Source organism: Carlito syrichta, unplaced genomic scaffold (assembly GCF_000164805.1).
Source record: "Carlito syrichta isolate Samal-C Ts95f unplaced genomic scaffold, Tarsius_syrichta-2.0.1 Scaffold155190, whole genome shotgun sequence".
In the NCBI taxonomy this organism is placed as follows: domain Eukaryota; kingdom Metazoa; phylum Chordata; class Mammalia; order Primates; family Tarsiidae; genus Carlito; species Carlito syrichta.
In genome coordinates, this window is record NW_007099286.1 from 1,749 (window position 1) to 23,089 (window position 21,341).

The following is a 21,341-nucleotide window of genomic DNA, read 5'->3' on the forward strand; positions in this document are numbered from 1 at the left end:
AGGGGTGGGGGGGACTGAAGAGGGACAGGGGAGAAGTGTCTTTTCGAGTACGCATTTTGGGGGTGCTGGATTCCAGGACCCCACGCACCCCACCCTCGGGGTCTTGCCCTCTACTCTGGGTCTGGCTTGGTCAGGGGTTCCTTTGAATCTATGTAAAGGGGGGTGGTAATGATGGTGGTGGCGGCGGCTGTCCGGCTGAGTGCGCCTGGAAAGGCGGGCAGTGGGCACTTAGGAAAGTTTGGCAGCAAGGGAAAGAAAGGCGTGAAAGGGCCCACATCTTCTTCTACCCCGTTTATGATTCTTATTTTAAATTTTGATGCAAATTTAAAGGACCACCTATACTCGATTCTCTGTTTTTTTAAAGGAGTGTGTGTGTGGGGGGGGTGCGCACAGGGAACTGAATTTTTCACTGGGCCCTGGAACTTGTCACACACTTCGGAAGCTCCCCCGCCCCGGCACGTTGCGGGGCCCTCCCTCTCCCCACCCCCGCGCATCCCTCCCTCGCCGCTCTCCCCCGCCCCCCACTCCCCCGGCCGCGCCGGATGCGGATCAGACGCGGCGCGCGGCGGTGTGAAGTTACAGACCGGCCAGGTACCGGCGGGAAGGAAGGGCAGTGTTCGCAGGACTCGGGAAAGCTGGGCCCTTCTTTGGAAGGATGCAGTGGGGGCTCAAAGGACGGATGGGGGCGCGCAGCCCAGGCTGCTCCCCCGTACCCCCTCCCTCTTAGGTCCATCTTGGGACACTCCAGGTTGGGAGGGTTAGCTCCCCCTCCTCCTTTACCGGTGCCGGCACTGGGTTAAAGGGCCAGTTTGGGAGGGGGTGCAGAGGTCACTCTTTTCTCTTCTCATTTTCTGGGTACGCAGAGGGGGCGGGAGCCATCCCGGTCCTCAGGACCCCCCCACTCCGCTACGTGGGCTGAATGAGCTATTCGGTCGCTAGGAGGCAGAACAAGATCAAGAAAGCTCAGCGAACTTGAACCTGTACCAGAGCCTCCCCCACCTCCTGCCCGGCGATTCTCGTCCAGAGAGGGACGAGCTTTGCGAGGGTGGGGGTGGGGGGAACGAACGGTTAGGCAGAATTCCCTTTCTCTCCCCCATCACCCCTTATGCCTTTGTTCTTCATTTTGACTTTAAAAATGCTTCTGGCCAGGGCCGCGGAGAAGCGCCCGGGCGCGTGGCCGACAGCCCCGTGGGCGAGCTGAGGCTAGCGCGCGCCGGGCGCTGAGCGGGGTGCAGTTTTCGCTTTCTTTTGGGGCAGGCGTTTTTGGTAGGGAGGGACAGGGAATGCGCGCTCTTGGGCTTCGGGGCTTGACCGAAGGGAGGGACATGGCAAGTTTGCCCTTAGTCTCCGGCTTCACTTGGAGACCCCCACCCTCTATCCCCTACCCCTACCCGAAGCGCAGTCCTCGGTGGCCACCGCGGGCTTGCCGGGCGGCTCAGCAGCCCGACACCCCCTCCCCGTCTCCCGCGGCTTTCGCCTCGGAGCCTGGAATCACAACAATAGTAATAGTTATCATCATCATGATGCGAGCAAGCAGCGTCATTAATAATGAATAACCGCAGCGGCTGTCGCGCGCACACCCCGTGCCCAGAATTGCGGGGGAAACGCATTTGCAGAGATCCCCCTAAAGTAAAAAGTGTAAGCGTGTGACACAGAATGAATCTCAAGACCTGCGCCTGGGGTGTGTGCGGTGATACCGAGACTGCACCGGGGTAACCAGCCAGGTTTTCCAAGCCTCGTTTCGTTTTTCACCAACTGGCAGGCCCAGAGAACCGTCACCCCGCGCGCGGCCCGGCCGGACCGGCGTGGAGGCAGCGATCGGGGCCTCTGGCGGCCCGCTGCCTCCCAGCCCCCGGGCCCCAAGGCCCGGCGGCCGCTGCTGCACGTGTTCGCAGCGAGCGCGGCGGGAGCCTGCAGCCAGCACGCTGCTCGCTTTGTGCCTCTGAGTCCCGGCGCCCAACTTCACTTTCTGCACAGCCCACCCCTGCAGGGCCCCCTGCCCCGGGCCCGTAGCCCCTGGCTTCGCTTTTGTTTCTTTGCTTTTCCTCTCTGCATTTCAGCCTCCGTTTGCTTCTTTACCTTGTTAAGACAATCATGGGGAAGGACTTGGAAAGCAAACTTGAAGACCTGTCTCCCTCTCCCCCTCCCCCTCGCCTCCCCGGCAGCCCCCGTTTCCCTTACTCCTTACCAACATTTCTTCTAAGGATTTTTTTCCCCCTTACATTTATTCTTTTCCAACAACAGAGAGAGAGGAAAGAGATCTCAGCCTGTCGCTGGAACACTGAGACGTTCCAGGCTGTCTTGCTGTTTGAACGCAGAAGCATTTTCTTTTCTATTTTTTCCTCCCCTTGTAGAGAGAATTCGCGGCTAATTATTATGATTATTTGCCCACTCCCTTCCACTTCAATCGAGGACTCCCTGCTTTGTAGACGGAGTTTAGGCTGGAGCTTAGAAACGTTAGTATTGTGGGGGCGAAGGAGGATGGAGTTGAATTGAGGGAGGGGGTAAATGGCTGAGGTTAGGAAGGTTTTTAGGGAAAGAGGAATTTGCATGAAAATGCAGAGAAATTATCAGATGTCCAGAAAGGAAATGTTGATTGCCACCGAGAAAAGATGTCAATGCAAATCAGTGGGCTTCACCAAGAGAATTGTATTTTCATATTTTCTTTGTGTCCCACTTTGATTTTTAATAATATAGCAGCAATAATAAAAACACGTTTTGGTATTTCTCTGAACATCACTAGCCAAATGTTTTGCAAAGAGACCGATGTTAAATGTATTTCATACATTAGGATATAATTCTTGTTAATTAGCAATAATTTACGTTAAGAGCATAGAAAATGTTGAGGTTACAGGTTTTATATCTGTACATTTGATCATCTTGTTATTTTCAAGAACTTTGCCTCCTATAAAATTAATTAGGTGAAATGTGGAGGTGTAATCAGCAACCTCTGAATTACCACTTCATTTCCTGGTTTTGATTGTAAATCAGTTCAGTCACTACATTTAGAAGACTTTAACCAAGTCTGTTGTGAACCGCATTACCTTTAACTGTTTGATACCTTTGCTCCTAAATAATATTCCCACTTTCAGTAACATGTCAGACCTTGGGAATAAATAAATGAATCTTAACGGTGGAATGCTTTTTTAAAAAGGTTCCACATTACTACTAACTTTAATAAAAGAAAATATTTTCCCTGAGCCTTCAATCTGCAAACCTCAGAATCTGTAGTTAATGCTAAGCAAAAAAGTCACATTTATCGTCATGTAGCCAGGATTTTTAAGGATTAAATCTTTAATTCAATAGTAAGGATATTTGAGAATGACTTCTCTGTTCAGTTCCTCACTTGGTAAAAATGAAAGCATGTAGGAGAAAAATGACAGAAAGACACAATACAGAAGCACTTCCGTTTGTCTCCTTTTATTTGAAAAGTATTGCATGTGTATTCTGTATTTATCATTTGGTCAGTACATGGGGCAAAGAAACATAAGTGCTTACTTTACTGTCTTTATTAGGAGGAATATAACCTTCATATTCCTGTGGTGACCTTATGTTAAATTAGAAGGAGTACCAGAGGCTAGAAATTATGACATGTCCTACTTGAGCACAGGTGCAGCTAGTCAGGGCTCTCAATATTATTTCACCTAGCACATCTGGGAGTTACTCTAGATCTTCCCCCTCAATATGCAGCCTGGGTAGGGTTGAAATAAATTTAACCTGAGTTCACTGGATTTTTGTACTTTATCAAAATCTGTTCCAATATTCTACACTCAAATTAAAATCTATTTTTTGATTCTCTGTGGCTTTAAGTTCATTAAATGTGAAATTGGCAGCTTACTAAAGAAGGTCAGACTGATTAACTGTTTAAGACTTGTACTTTTTCTGCTTCATTTTATTAACTGGCAGCATCCTGGATGTGTTTTGTATATTGTGATTTTTTTTTTTTTTTTGATAGAGCGAGCCTGAGGTTTCACGAGCAGAGACTTACCAACTCTTTTTTCCCCCTTGGAAGGTGAAAAAATGATAGAAGTTGTTCAAATAGATGATGGAGTATTTTGGTACAGAGTTTTTTAAAAAAGCAAACAGGAAAGACATGTCTACCTTGTTATACCATCCGCTGGTGATTATGTGTGCAGAAATAGTCTCATAATGAAGCGTTTTGGAGCTCATTCAGAAAATTAGTCAACTTTGACAACATTAGGCAAAGTATTTCTAGTCCTCAGAAAGAACTTCTCAGCCTTGTTCTGAAATGTGATGTTTGCTTGACCATTCTGATTTTTGTGTCACAGATGCCACCATGTGCAAACATGTTTAGAAAAATTTCAGGCATTCCTTTTCTCAGAATTAAAAAAATGACTAATTGGCTTATTTTCTTAAGTACTCAAAAGTATCCCATTTAGCTAATGTGTCTGAGAAGAATTGCCAGTGAATTTGGTATTTCTTTGATTTTGTGGCATTGCTGAGACTCAGATCAGAAAGGTTTTTGGCAGTGTGAATTATGCTGCGTTATGATTATTATTGAGATCTGTTTCATATGTGAATATATTTTCATAGGTGAGTAGGTATATATTTTCATAGTGTAAGTGTACATTTTTCATGTGATGTAGTAGCTTTCTAATTTGTGAAGCCAGGTCTGTATACTTAGTATATACATTGACACACAAAGGGCGTGTGTGTTTTTTCACCTCTTCTTTTATTCTTTGGCACAATGGACAACTTAGTATATAGGAAAAAAGAAACAAATTTGGTTTCAGTCCATGTTTTTACTAGTTTTTCTTGCAGTTATTTTTTAAGCTTTCTTTATGTTCCCTGTGTTAACTATTTATTTAAGTTACATTCTTTCTAAACTTACAAATCAGGCGCATTTGGTGTCTGTGTGTGTGTGTGTGTGTGTGTGTGTGTGCATTTTCTCTGGAGTTATGCAAGTAATCTATGATGATTTGCCTTACTGATAAATTTGCTTTCTTGTTGATAACCTCCATGTCCTTGTTCGTTTTGTATGCTCACGTTTTCTGAGTATTCTGTCAGCAAGCTTAGAAACACTTTACATAATGTGGTGGGATGGGTTGGGGTTGATAATGTATTTTCCCCCTTTTCTCTCTTCTCTGGAACTCTACTAATTGTGCTTTTGTTTCTTCAACCACAGCCGAACCTCTTGAAGCCATTCTTACAGATGATGAACCAGACCACGGCCCGTTGGGAGCTCCAGAAGGGGATCATGACCTCCTCACCTGTGGGCAGTGCCAGATGAACTTCCCATTGGGGGACATTCTTATTTTTATCGAGCACAAACGGAAACAATGCAATGGCAGCCTCTGCTTAGAAAAAGCTGTGGATAAGCCACCTTCCCCTTCACCAATCGAGATGAAAAAAGCATCCAATCCCGTGGAGGTTGGCATCCAGGTCACGCCAGAGGATGACGATTGTTTATCAACGTCATCTAGAGGAATTTGCCCCAAACAGGAACACATAGCAGGTAAATGAGAAGCAAGGAGAAAAGCTGTTTGCATGTTTTCTTTTTATTTTCAGAGGTGCTGTAGCCAAGCAGTAAGGAGTGGTGAAGTGCTTTCTGTATTTCTCCATGTGACTATCCATGGCAGCCCTGTAATGTTAAAAGAATCATTCCTCTTGCTTTCTTCCAGAACACACAAAAATAAATATTTTCCACCTCACAGAGTCAAATGTAGGCAGAATAGGTACACACACCTGATACCCTCTCTCTGGATCTGCTGATTCTGAATTTATTTTCTTACCCGCCCCTACCTTCTCATTTTAAAGTGTTGAACCTTACTGTGCTTAGTCCAGTTCACAGTGTCCACTTCTAGTCTTGGGGGCATGTTGGAGGCAAAGTGGCCATATAGGCATTTGTAGTTCAGCCAATGACCTGTTTGACTCAGAATACCTGGTCAGGCCTCCCTAGGGGTGCAGTTGGCTCCCAATGCTTCCCTGAAGTAGGGTGGGCTTACAGGGCAGTTTGGAGGAGGTGGAAAGAGTTAACTGTGCTTCAGGGCTAGCCTTGGATCCATATTGGCTGTCAGCCCGGATGGGGCTGTAATTAAACACAGCCCCGTGGTGGGATGACACCGTGACCTTGACTTTAAGATGCCATTTTCGACTGGCCAGGCCAGAGTAGAGAGGGCAGTTGCTGAAGCGCACAGACATGCTTACTCGAAAAGTTTAAGGGCATGTTGGAAATTTCAAAAGGTTGGTTTGACAGGAACGGCTGCTCCCTGCAGCCTGCCTCCTCAGCTAAATGATAAATGCTTCTCTGTGCTCTCTCTTGTCTCTGATGTGGTTTTGACAGATGTATCTTGATTTTGTTTGTGGTTTACACAGCCACATGTCACCCTTACAAATGTCCAGTCCAGACTCCACTGTTTCTGCTATAACACAATGTAAAAATTTTCTTGAAAAAACACGCACACGTATTCAACTGCTCTCCCTCCTTCGGTTAATTTTAGCAGGGAGGTAGCTAGGTGTGTGGGTTTCTCAGCAGCTCAAGGGAGAAGGGATTAAAGACTAGCAGAGGGTCTTAAATTCCCTGCTCTAAGTGATAAACAGCAACACTCTATAGTGACCCTCAAAACATTGTTTGATTTGGCACATTAGACAAAGTAAATACAGATTCTGTGATGACCAAAACGCCATGCCTGTTAGTGGATCACTTTCTTCTGTCTACTCTCCACCCCCAAAAGCCAGGAGGGTTGTTCAGTTTTAGGAAGGGTAATGCATACCAGGAATTGATTCTCTAAAACTTGTCTCTCTGACCTAGTTTGACCACAACGTTGAACCGTAATAGGTCAGTGGTCTGGAGGGGATTAAATGTCATATTATTTTTTCTCTCCCCCTCTGGAATTTGATCATTAAAATCAAACGTGGCATTTTCTTTCTTTTTAAAAATGCTTTCTGTAGTAACACTCAGATACTTTTCCTTCAGTGAAATGAGAAATCTGCTACCAGGGAAGCTGCATTTATAAAGTATTTTTCTTGAGTTCACTACATTTAGCTTTTGTGACATGTAGGTTAAGATTTTATCTCCCCTCACCCTCCCAGTAGGATATGGGAATGACCATTTCCATGTGCTGTCTTGTGACTGGAAGGAAAATGAACAGAAGTGTAAGGCATGATTAATGAAGCAAGAGCAGGCGGAAGGGGATTTGTCGTCTTCGGAGATCCAAAGCCTTGCTAAATCACCAAATATGGAGTAACACTTGCGTGATGTAACATCGTATTTACATATCGAGCTGCTCGTTTAAAAGACAAAACACAGTGTCTGTCAAGCAAGAATTAAAACCACACTTCTTGCTGAGGTCCCAAATAAGTTATTCAGTCTCAGATTAACCAGTTCAAAAATTCTGTGCCTGTGTTCTTAGAGGAGGAATCTAAAAGCTGGGGGAAGGCCTTACATATAGTTAAGACTTGTTACTTCTACAGTTGTGAATCTCCGTAGGGAAAGAAATTTGCCATAACTCAATGGTTGTTATAAAGATTATATATGTGTGTGTGTGTGTGTGTGTGTGTGTGTGTGTGTGTGTGTGTGTATATATATATATATAGAGAGAGAGAGAGAGAGAGAGAGAGAACTAGTACAATGGCAGAGCCTAGAGAAGCCAAAAAAAGAGCAAATTTATAGGGCTAATACTAAATAATTTCACTGAAATGAGATGCTATCTAAGGCGTCGAAGACACTCAATGGGTGCACAAGCGCTATGACCCAGGTGAGATAAACCTTTCATGCATAAATAATTTCAAAGTCCTGATTCCTTTCATTGTGTTTAATCACCTGTTCCCACCCTGGACTTGGCTGAACATAAATAGTGGTCACATCTCAAAGCGAGATATCAGTAACTAGAATCACGACTTCTCATAATTCACAGTAATGAATTAAGAGTTTCCTATGGCGAAATTAACATTCTACCATTGCACATAAATTCTGATACTCTGGCCCGCAGGTGCCCCAGAAGCGAAGTTCTGAAAGACGACTGTGTATCCCCAGCCCATTTCTCTAAAGCACGTCTCCACAATTCCAAGTCTGCTTTTCTTTTTATGAAGAGGAAGGAAAAAATACCAGTAATCATTCAGTAGATATTTGAATTGTGTCACAAAAAGAAAGGAGCAGCAATGCTTTGAATTAAAGAAAGAGATATATTGATGAATCTCTGGAAGAATATGTTTGGCAACCACATAAAAGGTAGTCATCTAAGTGCACTGGGTAGGAAAGGCTTTATTAAAGTGATGTAAGTTGGATTTGAGTTCACTGTGTGTCTGTGCCATTTTATAGGCAGGAAGCAAGAATAAAACAGTGATAGATCTTCTTCCTAAGATAAGTAAAACTTAGAATTTGGGACTCTCAGATAGGAGAATAAGGTAGAATTCTTTAAATCTTCAGTAAAATAGTATACATTTTGACTGCATAGGCCTCTCGAGTAAGTTGAGTATTTTTTAGAGAGGCTGCTTTTTACCTGGAGTATAGATAGGTGTGTGCTCCTAAACTTCATCCATGTACACGTTAACTAAATAAACAAACATTGATCAGGTTGCTTTTTCCATTTTATTCAAATATTCAAAGTATCGTGTGATTGTGATCCATTGAGACATTGACATAATATTAATGTAACTGGAAATTAGCAGCTTACATTGTGTGGGCCCAGTTCATCGATATGTATGTCAAATACCCACCATCAGATTTCAACACCCTTTGACTGGCAGTTGGAGCTTTCGATAGGGGTTTTGTTTTCATTTTTTTTTATTAGTCTCATATTTTATCATGGGGGAAATATTCAAAGATGAGTGAATGTGAAACTACTATGTTCTTATTAGAAAATTCCAAAAATATGATCCTGTCGTGTCAGATTTGAGGCATTGGCTTATTGCACATAGGAATCTTTAAATTAAGATTGGGCTATCATGAAGTTAGCTTTTTGAAAGAATGGGAAAAAATAGGACAAGTCCTAGGAAATGTAGTATACTCTGCTGCTATTGATATATAACATTTTTTCTCCTTATAATCATGAACATAGACATTTATATCAGAGTATTTAAAATTATTTGCCCAGACAATACAACTGATATTTAGATAATGATATGTAAGACAGAAACTCTAACGAAGGGGGAAATACTAATTCAAAATGGAAATACATTAGCATGTTACTTAAAGATAAATCAAGTATAACATACTTATGTTTTTTCAGAATTTAGAAAATTAACTTGCTTTTTCTTTTTGTACCCATTCTAATTCTTTCCTAGCTCTGACTCAACTAAAGGATGTATTTGTGTACTTTACAGTGCAATTGTAAATGAGACTATAAATTATAGTATCCAATTATGACTACTTATTTTTCATTTCTCTTTATTTGTGTGATTCTGAATAAAAACTACTGACTTATGAAGTGAATTTTCAGCATGGCAGCTAAAACAAAAATCACCACCACCAAAAAACCCAATATACTTGTGAACATTTTACTTATCTTCAGAATTCAGAGAGTGAGGAATATTGTTTTCTAATAAATACTTAAGATTTTCCTAGGGAGCCTATGTTTGTGAGGACACTACCCAAAGACTCATGTTCATGAAACTGGGAGTCCTATATACAAGCTGTATTTGTAAATAAGACAGAGAAAGGTTGTGAACTGGCAGCTTGGATGTTTTGTCAAAGTACAATGTCAGAGAAACTCTTTCTAAGACAAATTGTAAATAGAACTGTCACAGTGATTGCATGATTGAGCCGCAGAAGTGTCCTACAATTGTTGGCATTGTCAGAGGACTTTTGAAAGCTTAATTAAACACAGTGGCCCGCATGGCTGCTAAATTTACTTTGGAAAGCCAAAAGGAAAAAAATACATATATCTAAAATGTAGAAGATCCCAACGAGCTCAAAGTTCTTCAGACATTACCCTTTTGGTGGCACAGAAGAGATGCATTGTGCATTTTCCTAGTTGTCTTTTATAAATAATAGTTTTGAGAATAGGTCCACGTGATATGAAGATCATTCTGTGTGTGATGTGGAGATTGTGTTAGTTTTTCTGTCTCCTGCTGTTACAGACAGTTAATGTAAAAATGGCCTTTTATTGGAAACACAAATATGTATTCACTTCAAGAACGGGAGCAGAGGGGGACAAAGTTTCCTTCCCATTCTGTGTTTATTCTATGAAAGCTTAAAAAAAAACCAAACAGTGCTGTAATTTCTTAAATCACTCCATTCCTTGTTGTGTTGCAAGTTGTGCCTTTTACTATAAAGGATCTGAAAGATGTTTTACACACTTTTCTTTAGTGAATGTGGCATTTAATTGTGGAGCTGCACATGGGCTAGAAAATGCAACTGGGTGTGGAAATGTGTAGGCAGGGTCAGGACAGGCAACCTTCAGCTCAGGGAAGAGGCGAGTTGGATGCATATTAATGGCACGTTCTAGAGTCTTGAAAAATCATTAATTTCACACTGCAGTCTCCATGTAGTTTGGTGAATGCAAGAGTACTAAATTGGGGTACATAACAAACATGCAAATCCTAGGAAACATTTTTCAGATTTTCATGATTTCTCAATGAAAGCGTTTGATAAAGGAGAATAGGTGAATGGTGGCTTCGCACACTAGTCAGTGAGAAAGGAAGAAAGTTTGGCTTTCCTTTGGGGGAAAATATTAAATTTAACCGAAGTAGAAAGCGCAGCTAGGGAGATGCACCGAGATTGCGTCACTTGATGTTAATTTAATCTACTTTGGTTAGTCTGTTCACACCCTTTATTGCACAGAGAAATCATTTGACAAAATTTACCCCAAGCCCAAGTCTGTTTTTACATACAGTAGTACCAGCTTTGTGCAATAAAAAGCACTTAGCATCAAGCTGGACCCAGCTTGGCACCTTGCCACTTTTTTAGCATGAGATTTAATCGTCAAGGATCCTTAGTACCTTTCTGCTTGTTCAGATTTCATTTGGGTCATGGCTATGTCAGCAGTGTTGTTATTTCAAGGATTGAAAAAAAAAGATTCTAACTTAGAGCCCACTTTTAACATTATTTCAAATCAAGCAGGTTTTTATGTTATGTGTCAATTTGGAACACATTAATAAATTTCATAAAATATATTTAGACTGTATAATTTAACAGATAATGACTAATAGTTTAACTTGTAATGCAAATAGGAAATTGACCATTGTATCCCTCTCTCCTCTGTTCTTTTTCTCTTATCCAGGTAAATAAGCATCCTTAAACAGTTTCTCCCCTTTATTACCATGGTATAGAGCACTGGCCAATATCAGTAAATTTACCTTTGTAATTTGCCACATAGTTTTTACAACATGACCTAATTAATTTGAGCATGAACCATATTATTGCTACTGGAGTCATTTTCTGTCACAAACTTAATTTCCAGGAAATGTAACCTGACAAATAAGAATTCTTTAGCTCACGACATGTGCTCCTAGAAAACGAAGGCAGATTTAAAATAATAATAATAATAAAAAAATGCCAGCATTATTAAAGCCAGTATGTTTGATGCCAAACTCAATTTGAAGCCAGTAAACATCAGGCTGTATTTTTAATCAGTTTTAGAATGTAACGTATTCCATATTGGGTTCACTGGAATTTGTCTCCCTGCTTTTTACTGGCCAGCTGCACTCCCTATGCATTTTTAAAACATTTCAGCAAAGGCTTTTGCTGTTCTTAGCAGGGTTAGTAACTTGGGGTCTATTTCTGAGCTCATTCGTCATTCTGCGATGGCATTGAGTTAGGCTGGCAAGGGAAGGATTTGAGGCACGGGGGGTGGTGAGGTCACTTCTGATCCCAGCAGGGAATAGGTGAGCTTCATTTGCCTTTACAATAGGCGCACAGTTACTGCACCTTGGAGGAGCTCTCAGGTGCCGCTCAGATGGGCGCATGTAAATGCCCTGTCAGATGCGGAGCCGGAATATTAATGCTTCTTCCACCACCGCACCATAATAAAGCTGTACACAGCAAGCTTAATATGCAGCTAGTCTGGGGAATTGTATAAACTTAGATAGCCCAGTGTGAAAGACAGCAATGGAAAAATGCTCGATATGCCACAGTTTCCATTCTTCTCCTTTGATCTGCAGCAAAATGAAAACATCATTCTTTCTTCCTCCTGGACTTGTCTTCCCAACTCTGCCACCTCCCAATTCACCACCAGAATTTTTTTGCATGTGCTGGTATGGAGAAACGCAACATAATTTGTTTCATATGGTTAATTACAGGCGTTTGAATATTTAAAATTTTAAATAGCCACAATTCCAGCTTTTCCTGTTAAAAGTATGTGATTTGAACAAAGGGAGTACAGTGTAAATATTTGTGGTGATTTGCAACACCCCTCTTTCCCCATTAAACACCCCCCCCCCCACACACTCAGTTTAAATCTATTGCTGACTTGAAGGACTTCTCTACCTTCACTTGTACTTTTTTTCCAACCAACTCTCAACTAGAGCTCCATTAAAATATCGCACCATTATATTTTTGAGTCCATGTTGCTTGAGGTTTTAAAGATTTTTAAATAATGTGTTCATTTAACAGAATCAACAGCTGTCAGAGACAGTTGTGGTAGATCCAAAAAACATATAAAGAAAAATACACATGTTTCCTGAAACAAAACACTGGGAAAAATAAGCTGCCAAGAACTGGCGAATTAGAAGTTTGCAGACAGGGAGTCGAAGTGTTTCATCTCTTGGTTCACCCTAGAGACTGATCTGAGCGGATCTGATGCAATGCCGCTGAAAGGTTTACCTGAGCAGTTGCTCCTCTGTAAGGCTACGCGGTGTGCACAATTGACATGTGCACCAGAGCCAGGCTGGGCCTCAGCTCGCTCCTTCTTCAGCCCTCCTTTTTTCTTTTTGATTTCTTTAGATAGATAAAATACCAAGTTCTCAGAGTGCTAAACAACAAATTATATCCACTTGAAGGTGAGATGATCAGGTTTAAACTTCCTGTAAAAGAGGCGAGAAGGCGCCTTGCCCACCCTTTTCAGATAGGGTTGGCAGCGTGTTATTCAGAACTGAATTCATCTCCGCCAGGGAATTCCCAGTGGGAACCTGGGGCAGGTATGTTGATGAAGGGGATACCTGGGGACCTTTGGTCACTCACAATGAGTTTTTGTTTGTGTCCCCACTGTTGTTAGCATTGGTGCTGAACAATTACACCTATAATTTGATCTTAGTTTTAGATAGAAGTGAATCCACTGATTAAAAACTCCCATTAAAATAAAGAATGGAATTATTGTGAAACCTGCAAGGGTGCTTTCAAAAAGGAACACCGGTGCTGTTGTGTACCTAACTCCTCTTTCTATTTTCTTTTTGAACTTTCTAAGAAACACTCGGAAGCTTCCTGCTAAGCATCAGGGCATTTAAATTATATTCATCAGTTGTTCATTTTCTTAATATGTAATGATGCATTAAAAAAACTGCAAAAAATCACATCTGTTAATTTTTAGGAGAAATAAGGTGTAGCTTGGATTTTTATGTTAGTTGGAGCACAAAGCACTATGCGCCAAGTCTGATCTTGTATGTTTTAGGCATGGAGTTTATCTTTGGTCAATCCCCCCACCCCAAACAAAAAACAAACCCCCAAGACCCAAAATCCAAACCGGAAGTGTTTTTCTTCACCAACTCAAGGTATACTATGTTTTTATGATTTATTTACATTTAGGGGGAAGCTCACACTGAACCATTTACTGCCCATTTTAACTCTCCCACCCCAAATCTTTTGAGTTCACTGTTAAAACAATGTGCTAACCAATGCTAAATCTTAAATCTCATGAGTTTCTCTCTCCTACTCAATCCCACCCTAAGATTAAAAAAAAATTATTCCTTTACTTTTAAAAGTGAACATTGGCTACTGAAGAATGATTTAAAGACTGAAAAAAAATTTTAATAATAAATCGTAACCTTCTCATGTTATGTTTTTGTTATGTTAAGGGGAAAAAATCAATAAGGAAAAATTTAATTCTGATAAAGATACTCTTGGATCTTTGAAAACAACTGCTGTCCTTTTAACTAAAACATTTGAGCAGCTTCAAAGACTATGTATTTCTTCTGATCTTGGAGCTGTGTGACTGGTAGCAAGAAAGAAAAAAAAATCTTATTCTACATACAAGTGGATTGCTTAACAAGTCAGCACAGACACGTACTTGTTTGTACAATAGAGATAAAAATTCCTGTATAAAAATAATTCAGCTGCTGACAGCAGGCATTGTTGTTGGACCTGTCTTTTGTACTTGTCCCAGCTCTGGGCCCCCTCCCCTCCTATCTGCTTGGGGCAGACTGCTGCCTGCAGACTCCTGACCAGAAGTTAATTGCTATATATTAAGTATATATGTATTGTATTTAAAGAGGAATATCTCAAGCCTTCCTATATGCATTCCACTCTACTTTCTGATGTGATTGCGGCATTGCCAGCAGGGGGGTGGCAGGCAACCGCTCTAATAGGGAAAATCACTTGAAGGCAGTTAGGGGAAATTTGGCCTTCAAGTCCCATTTGCTCTGCAGTGTAGCATCAGTTTCTAAACTTTTGTTTTTAATCTAATTCTGATTTACCCTGTCACATCCCATATCAACCCTCATTGAACTCTACTCATGTAGAGTAACATTAGTGTCAAACGGAATTGGTCAGGACTGTGGACCTGTGGCTCATACAGATGGTTGTGGATGTGGGTTCCATTCAGCTCTGTGCCCTATCCTTTCTAATAAACGTTAAAATGTGGCACATTTCTGAGCCGGGCCCATGGATAAGAGTTAAGAAATCTGGGATAGTACCTGAGGTTTTCTCCTTTCTCCTTCTTACCAATTCTTGATATGCTCACATTTCTGCTAAGAGCAATTCTAGAAAACGTCTGAGACACGGGGGCTGGAGGGGGTGGCAGAGAGAGGTTATTGGAATATTTTTCTGTAGGAGTTCAAGCAAAATCCCCACAGCAGAGAGCTTTTGGGTCTAGGAGTGGAGCAGTAAGCTCAGACACGAGGCCCTCTCGAAGCTGTTATTCTCAATCTGGCCTGCACATCAGCTGGGATAGGACTTACATATACTTTCCTGCGTTCAGCTGGGTTGGAGTGTTTGGGTGGGAGGAGATCACTGGGAATTCTATTACTAGATTTTTTAAATGTCAGGAGGTTAGGAAGGTGAGAGCTAGCATTCAAGGAAAGGATTCTTCTCCAGACTGGTAATTGGGAAGCATGAAAATCCAAATTCCCATGATACTCTCTAACAACTGGGGTGGGATGGTGGTGGTGAGTGGACACCACAACTTTCTGAATGTCAGTTGACATTTGCATAACCCGATCGTCGTGGATTAAATACTGCCAGTGCAGACTGGGGGAAACCAGAAAGACAGATACCAAACAACAGGATTTTCATGCCTCAGAAGTAAACCAGACCTCCTGTTCCTCTTCTTTCTTGCTCTTTTCCCTTTGGAAGCAGAAACTTCTAAAATTAATGCCACTCCAAGCTGATGAAAAAGCTGTTTTTATACCACAGTGGATATTTACACAGGAGAGACAACTTGACGGGGGAAAGGCTTTTGGGGAGGGTGGAGGGACTCGGCGTTAATCTGTTCCATTGGAGGACTGTGCAGTATTGCCTGTGAGCAACTCTGGGCTGTTTTTGATAAATTACCATGTTTAGAGATAGGTTTGGCTCTTAAGGGCTTAGTTTTATGAACAAAGTCCGTAACGATGTTTGCAGCCTCTGTTTGTCTCTTAGCCCCTTTGGCTTGACTAGAAGCTCTATGTTTAGTTTAAGCTCAGTCTGGAAGATATAACAATTTTGCATTAAAAAAATGAGGAAATCATAGGAAGAAAAACCCTTTGCTTTTTGGATGAATCTTACTGATAATTTGCTAAAGCTCATTTGAATTTTAAGCACTTCTTTAATCTTCAAAGGCTAAATTGCTTTATGAATATGCATGGTGTGGGCAGACTTCAGTTCATTACCTAGTTGTAAATTCTAATGACCATTAGGTCCTTCCAGTAATTGCGAATTGTTTTGCATTTTTGATTGGCCTATTAACATGTACATTCGGTGCACATCAGGCTGGCCTGTCAGCCTGCTGAAGGAGAAAAAAAAGGTGAAAATTGTTTATAGCACCAAGATTCTTAGATTTTCAATCTTGCAAAATTGATGATGTAAAAAAATTAAAGCAGTGTTTTTTCTTCTCAAGATTGAAAGTTCACCAAGAGATTTGACATATTTAATTTACATGATGACTTTGCACTCCTTCATTAATGCAATTTGCATATGAAGCTGTTGTTAATCACTTTTGATCATGTTTTGTGTATTAGCTGCCTCAGTGGCTCTCCTCCTCAGATGCCCCAGTAGAAAGGAGCAAAATGATGCATCTTCTTGCCAAGTTTCCTTTAGTGAATTGAGGAATTAGAAGTCTAACCTTGAGTAATTACATATGTTTTATCCGTTTTCTTTTAACGTTAAGTACAATTTGTGGACGTGTTGGCTGGAAATCGTTCTCATTTGGGGTGAAGACTGTAAAATTTAAGTATATGATTGAGGCACTTCCAAATAGGAACAGAAATATGTATTGCCTGTCTCTGTTCCCCCACAAATGTTGTAGGGCAGTTTTATTGTTAGCAGTTTGATGGCAAGAAGATTTGGCTAGTCCCATGTATTAAGACATCAAATTCCTTTGGAAGAGAGAGGGCTGGAGAACTGCAAACCTTTCTAACAACGCTTTGGGCTTCTTTACCTATGTATGGTTAGCACCTAAACATCTTGGGCCTGGGTTGGGCTGACTCTTTTATCTTTTACATCAAGTAAGTTTTCTTGTTCAGCTGCTGCTCTGAGCTGCAACGTGTCCTCCCCTGGTCACTAAAGTAAACCGTGGTCTCCGAGGGCTTCCTGATGCCTCTCTCAAGGTACATGAGTGCCCTGGTTGTGAAAACAAGGTGCCAACTAACGGTTTCCGATTTTTGAGAGCCTGTGATTTTGGTGTTTGCCTTTGCTGTTGAATAGCCTGTGCTGCATTATTGATGTTCATCTTTGGTTTATGAGTTTATCGTTGGTTAACAAGCAAAATCAGAACACTGAAACTGATATTCTGATTAAAAGGAATGTTTAATGAAAGAAAATAAATTGTGATGGAAAATGAACACTGTGTAAGAAACATAACTATAATTTTAACCTCCGAGGGACCTAGCATTGCCCTACCGTGACTTCCATCCATACCATGCTAAAAGCATGCTTCAGTTCAAAGTTGTTAATATTCAGCTGGGAAACAGTATCCAGAACACAAATAAATTATTAAGTGCATGAACTTTTTAGGCAGTAAGATGAACTGATGGGGTCCATCTGTGAGATCCAGGGGCTTTTTATTTGTGTGTGTCGAGCGATTCTGCCCTCTCCGACTTCACAGCCTTTGGTCTCCGGCCAACTGCATGCATAATTGATTCCACACGCACTATCATTTTCTTGATGTAATTGCTTTACTAAGATATGATGAAATCTAATGGATAATTTGCTATTTGAAAATGGGCAAAAAAATCTTCATACTTTCTATGAGGGTGAGTGGGCAGTGGAGAAAGGGATATTCAGCTGACCTGGTATTTAAGAAAACAAAACAAAACAGGCAAGACCAACTTATGCATGCTGCTTCGGTTGGCTATGGATAGGAAGGTCTTTGTGACATATGGAAGCCAGTGTATAAATCTCTCTCTTTCTGTCTCATATGACGCCTTCATTCCTTCTCTCTCTGTCTCTCCCCCAAACTTTACAAGAAAGGGATCCTAACAAGGTAAAAAGTAAACAATTTAGTCATCACAAGCCTTATTATTCAGTCTATCCAGGAGTTTTACCATGTCGGTTTATTTAACTTCCAGGAATGTAAACACTGACACAGTCCTAGAAGCAGCAAGAAAGATTACAGTATTAGAGTTAAAAACGTGTGCATGGAGGAACTGTGCTTTATACGCTGCTGTAATAACACTTTACATTGAAACATAATGGTAAGTCAAAACCCACTGGAAACTTCTGCTTATATGGAGTACAAATTTCATTCTAATAGATTGGCATAATCTAGTGGACCCAGGGTAGATTGTTATATAATGGAGAAACTGTATAAATGTCAAGTACACAAATAATTCTACGGGAAGTAAATGAAAAGTATTAGAATTTCTTAAATCACCATTAAATTTTGTTGGTGGGACAATCTCATTAGCTCCCTTAAAATCCTGTGTGGCTTTGCATAAGTCTTTTGAAAATGTATTTTTGAGGGAATTTACAGACGTTGAAACATTGGTTTAATCCAAACCAGTTCATGCTTTAAATGTACCTTAAAAAAAATTACGCTGTTTTTTCAAAGTACTTAAAGGGAGTGGAGGGGTAGAAAGCATATAAAGTGAATCCATCTCACTGTGGCAAACTGTTTTTCAAGTAAAGTCATAATAATGAACAACACATGATCTGAAATTTGATCAGCAAACATATACTTATGCCAAGGAATTTTCCTTCTTTCTTTCCTTCTTTCTATTTTTTTTTTTTTTTTTTTTGCCATTCACATACCAAGGTTCTGTAAATCAGTAAACCAGGCAGAGAGTAACTATTGGAAAGGGGAGATCAAATCATATTACACAGAATGGCACAGAAGCTGTCTTTTTGAAGAAACATTAGCACCACCACCACCACTACCACCACTGAAACAAAAACAACAACAGAAAAAACCTTTTTACAAAACTGGAAATGACAGAATAGTTTTAAAAGGGGGAAAAACCCCCACCTTCTGACGCTCAAAACTTCAAACTATTAATAGACCACCAGTGAGATAGACTGTCTTTGTGCCTTGAAATGCAAAATGAGGGAAATAATTAGCAGAGGAACAAAATTCTCAAAATTTGAAGAACTTCTGTGATTACTGGGGGTACAGTGAAAAGAAAATGCAAATTTCTTCCTGATCTTAATTAGATTCAATTGTGCGGTGGGTGTGTTGGATTTGGGGGGAGGGGCAGGGGCAGGGAGTGCTGGGGGTAAGGCATGAGGCTGAGTAATGTGGAGACAGGTTAGCAGAGGCCTGGTGGTGTGGCTGGAACAAAGGCGGCTTCCAGCGCTGGTGTGTTCTATGGTACCTTAGCACAGATACTGATGATGCCCCAGTCCTGAGCCTCAATTTAGCTGGGCTTATTTCCCACTGGGTCTGGGGATCTCATTGTCTTTTGAGGGGTGGAGTGGACACTGACATACCAGTCGGGTCTGGCTTAGGAAGAGGAAGCAGACCGTGGGTAACTTTTCCCAACCACGTGGGAGAGCTGAGTGAGGTGTTACTGACCCTGCTGTAGGTGCTGGGGCCATCAGCTTCTCATAGTGGTGTCTGCACAAAGACCCCTACACCAGGGCACCGCCAGAACACGCTCTTTGAGTTTAATGGTGGTGATTGGTCAGAGTCCTGCCAAAGTGTGCGTAGCAAGTTTCATTGGCTGGATTTCCCCTTGTGTGAAATAATAAAAATCCTGGCCAAGACTTATGAATCTATTTTTGTTTCATTAATATTATTTATTATGTATTTTATTAATATTTTTAGGAGGGACTGTGCTCTTATTTGACCATTTGTAGTTATAATTAATACATTCCGTACTGGTTGTAAAAAGTGTACTTGCATTTAATTGCAAGTCAGGATAAATTAATGGGTATGATTTAAAACAAAACTCACTTAAAATATTCTTGCGGTGAGCAAAGGAGGGGGCAGTTGCAGCATTTAATTTGTTTTCTGTGTGAGTGTCAGTGGTGAGAAGGATAGAAAGAATCCTGTGGGTCTAACGGATTTGTGTAGGACCATGAGGGAAAAGAGGAAGAAGAAAACCTGGGCTGGAGGAGGGGTGGCCAGGAGCTTGGATCTTTTCTTTAATTTCTGAGGTTGCCAGGAGGGCTTAAGCAAAGTGGTCAAGTCCATCTGCTCTGGAGAAGGTGGTAAAGAAAAGAGGTTAGTGGCAAGAGGGAAGGAGCACAAAGGGAAAATTGTACATTGGGAGCGTTCCTCTCCCTGGCTGTGGTGTAGCCAGACTGGTTTAGCAGACAGAATGATAGATTGTTTTGTCAAGGGTCCCAGGGTGCGCCCTGAACTTGAAGCACTTTGTTTATCTTGAATAGAAAGGGAAAAGCGCAGACATAATCGATGTCTAGTTTTTAGGAGCTCGAAAGAGGTAGGAGAACAGAGAAGACTCGGGAGGGGTAGAGGGAGGTGGGGGAGGTGCAGGCCCTGGTTGTGGCTGTCCATTAACAGATGAACTTGGCCCAGGGCCAGGCTTTAGATGTGAGTGTGTCAGGGCCCCAGTGCAGCCAAGCCTTTTCAGTGCGTGTTTTTTTCTTTCTCTTTCTTTCTTTTTTTTTAAATACCTGCTGACTGTACATCAAATGTTCCCAGGTCTTTTGGCTAAAGGCAAAAAAATGAAGACACACAGCTCAATTTCCCCCCCTCTGAACCAGTTGAGGCCAGTCTTTTGGCTACATACACAAGGTTCTATCATCTTTCCTGGCTTGCCATGGGGGGAGGGGGGAACTGGGGAATGAGTTGTGATAACGCCAGTAACCTGAGGGCCGGGATGGGAAGGGTTTGGTTGTGTTCAGGCAACCAGGTGTGCGAACTCGTTGGGGGGAGGGGGCGTGGTCACTGGGCCTGCGTGTGCAGGTCGGAAATTGGTGGAAACAATTTTTTTTTTTTTTATGGCTGAAGTTTAACTTGTTGGAAAGGACCTGCGAGTTAATCTATTGGTGGCTGAGACAATAATATGCAAGAAAGGCCCAGGAAAGGCCAGGGTTGGGGAAAAGGTGCCCTTGTTAGAAGCTTAGCATTTTCTGGGCAGGGCTGATGGCAAACCCATGTGTTTGGGCTTATTTCGTTCTGGATTATCTTATCTTCTACGGGCTGGTTTTGTGTTTTTTAGTTTATTGTAACATAATGCACTCATATATGAGTGTTGGCAAGCTAGAGTCATCAGCCCAATAACTTCCTGACATTTTTAGCTCTTTTAATGTGCAGTCTTTGCCCTCCTGCCACAAGTGGCAAAGTAATTGAATTTTCCTGTTAGTTATTGGCAGGAGGCATGTTCTGGTTTCCACCAGAGGGGCTGCTAGGGCTGAGGCCGGGTTTGTAGAATTCCACCTAGGGGACACCAGGGCTTCCAAGTGGTTTGGGGACCTTTCTGAGATGCGATTCACACAATAAAAAATATTTCTTCCCACCACAGGTTTGAAAAGGCGCCATTGTGAACATCCATGTAAAATGTGATCAAATCACGTTTACTTCCCCAGGCTGAGTCCCCCTAAGGGAGGTGAGATTTCCTTCTCCTTATCTAGTAGCAAATAGAAACTGAGGAAACTGGGAGCCTCTGGGTTCATCCCACAGATAACCCTC

General features: G+C 41.6%; 1 protein-coding gene across 1 annotated transcript in view; it reads left to right on the top strand.

The window, feature by feature from the left end:
- LOC103252357 (B-cell lymphoma/leukemia 11A-like) overlaps positions 1-21,341 on the top strand; it is a 101,757-nt gene that overhangs the window by 1,740 nt on the left and 78,676 nt on the right. The window contains 1 exon segment of the mRNA XM_021709055.1: positions 5,147-5,476. Coding sequence (XP_021564730.1) covers positions 5,147-5,476 — 330 coding nt within the window.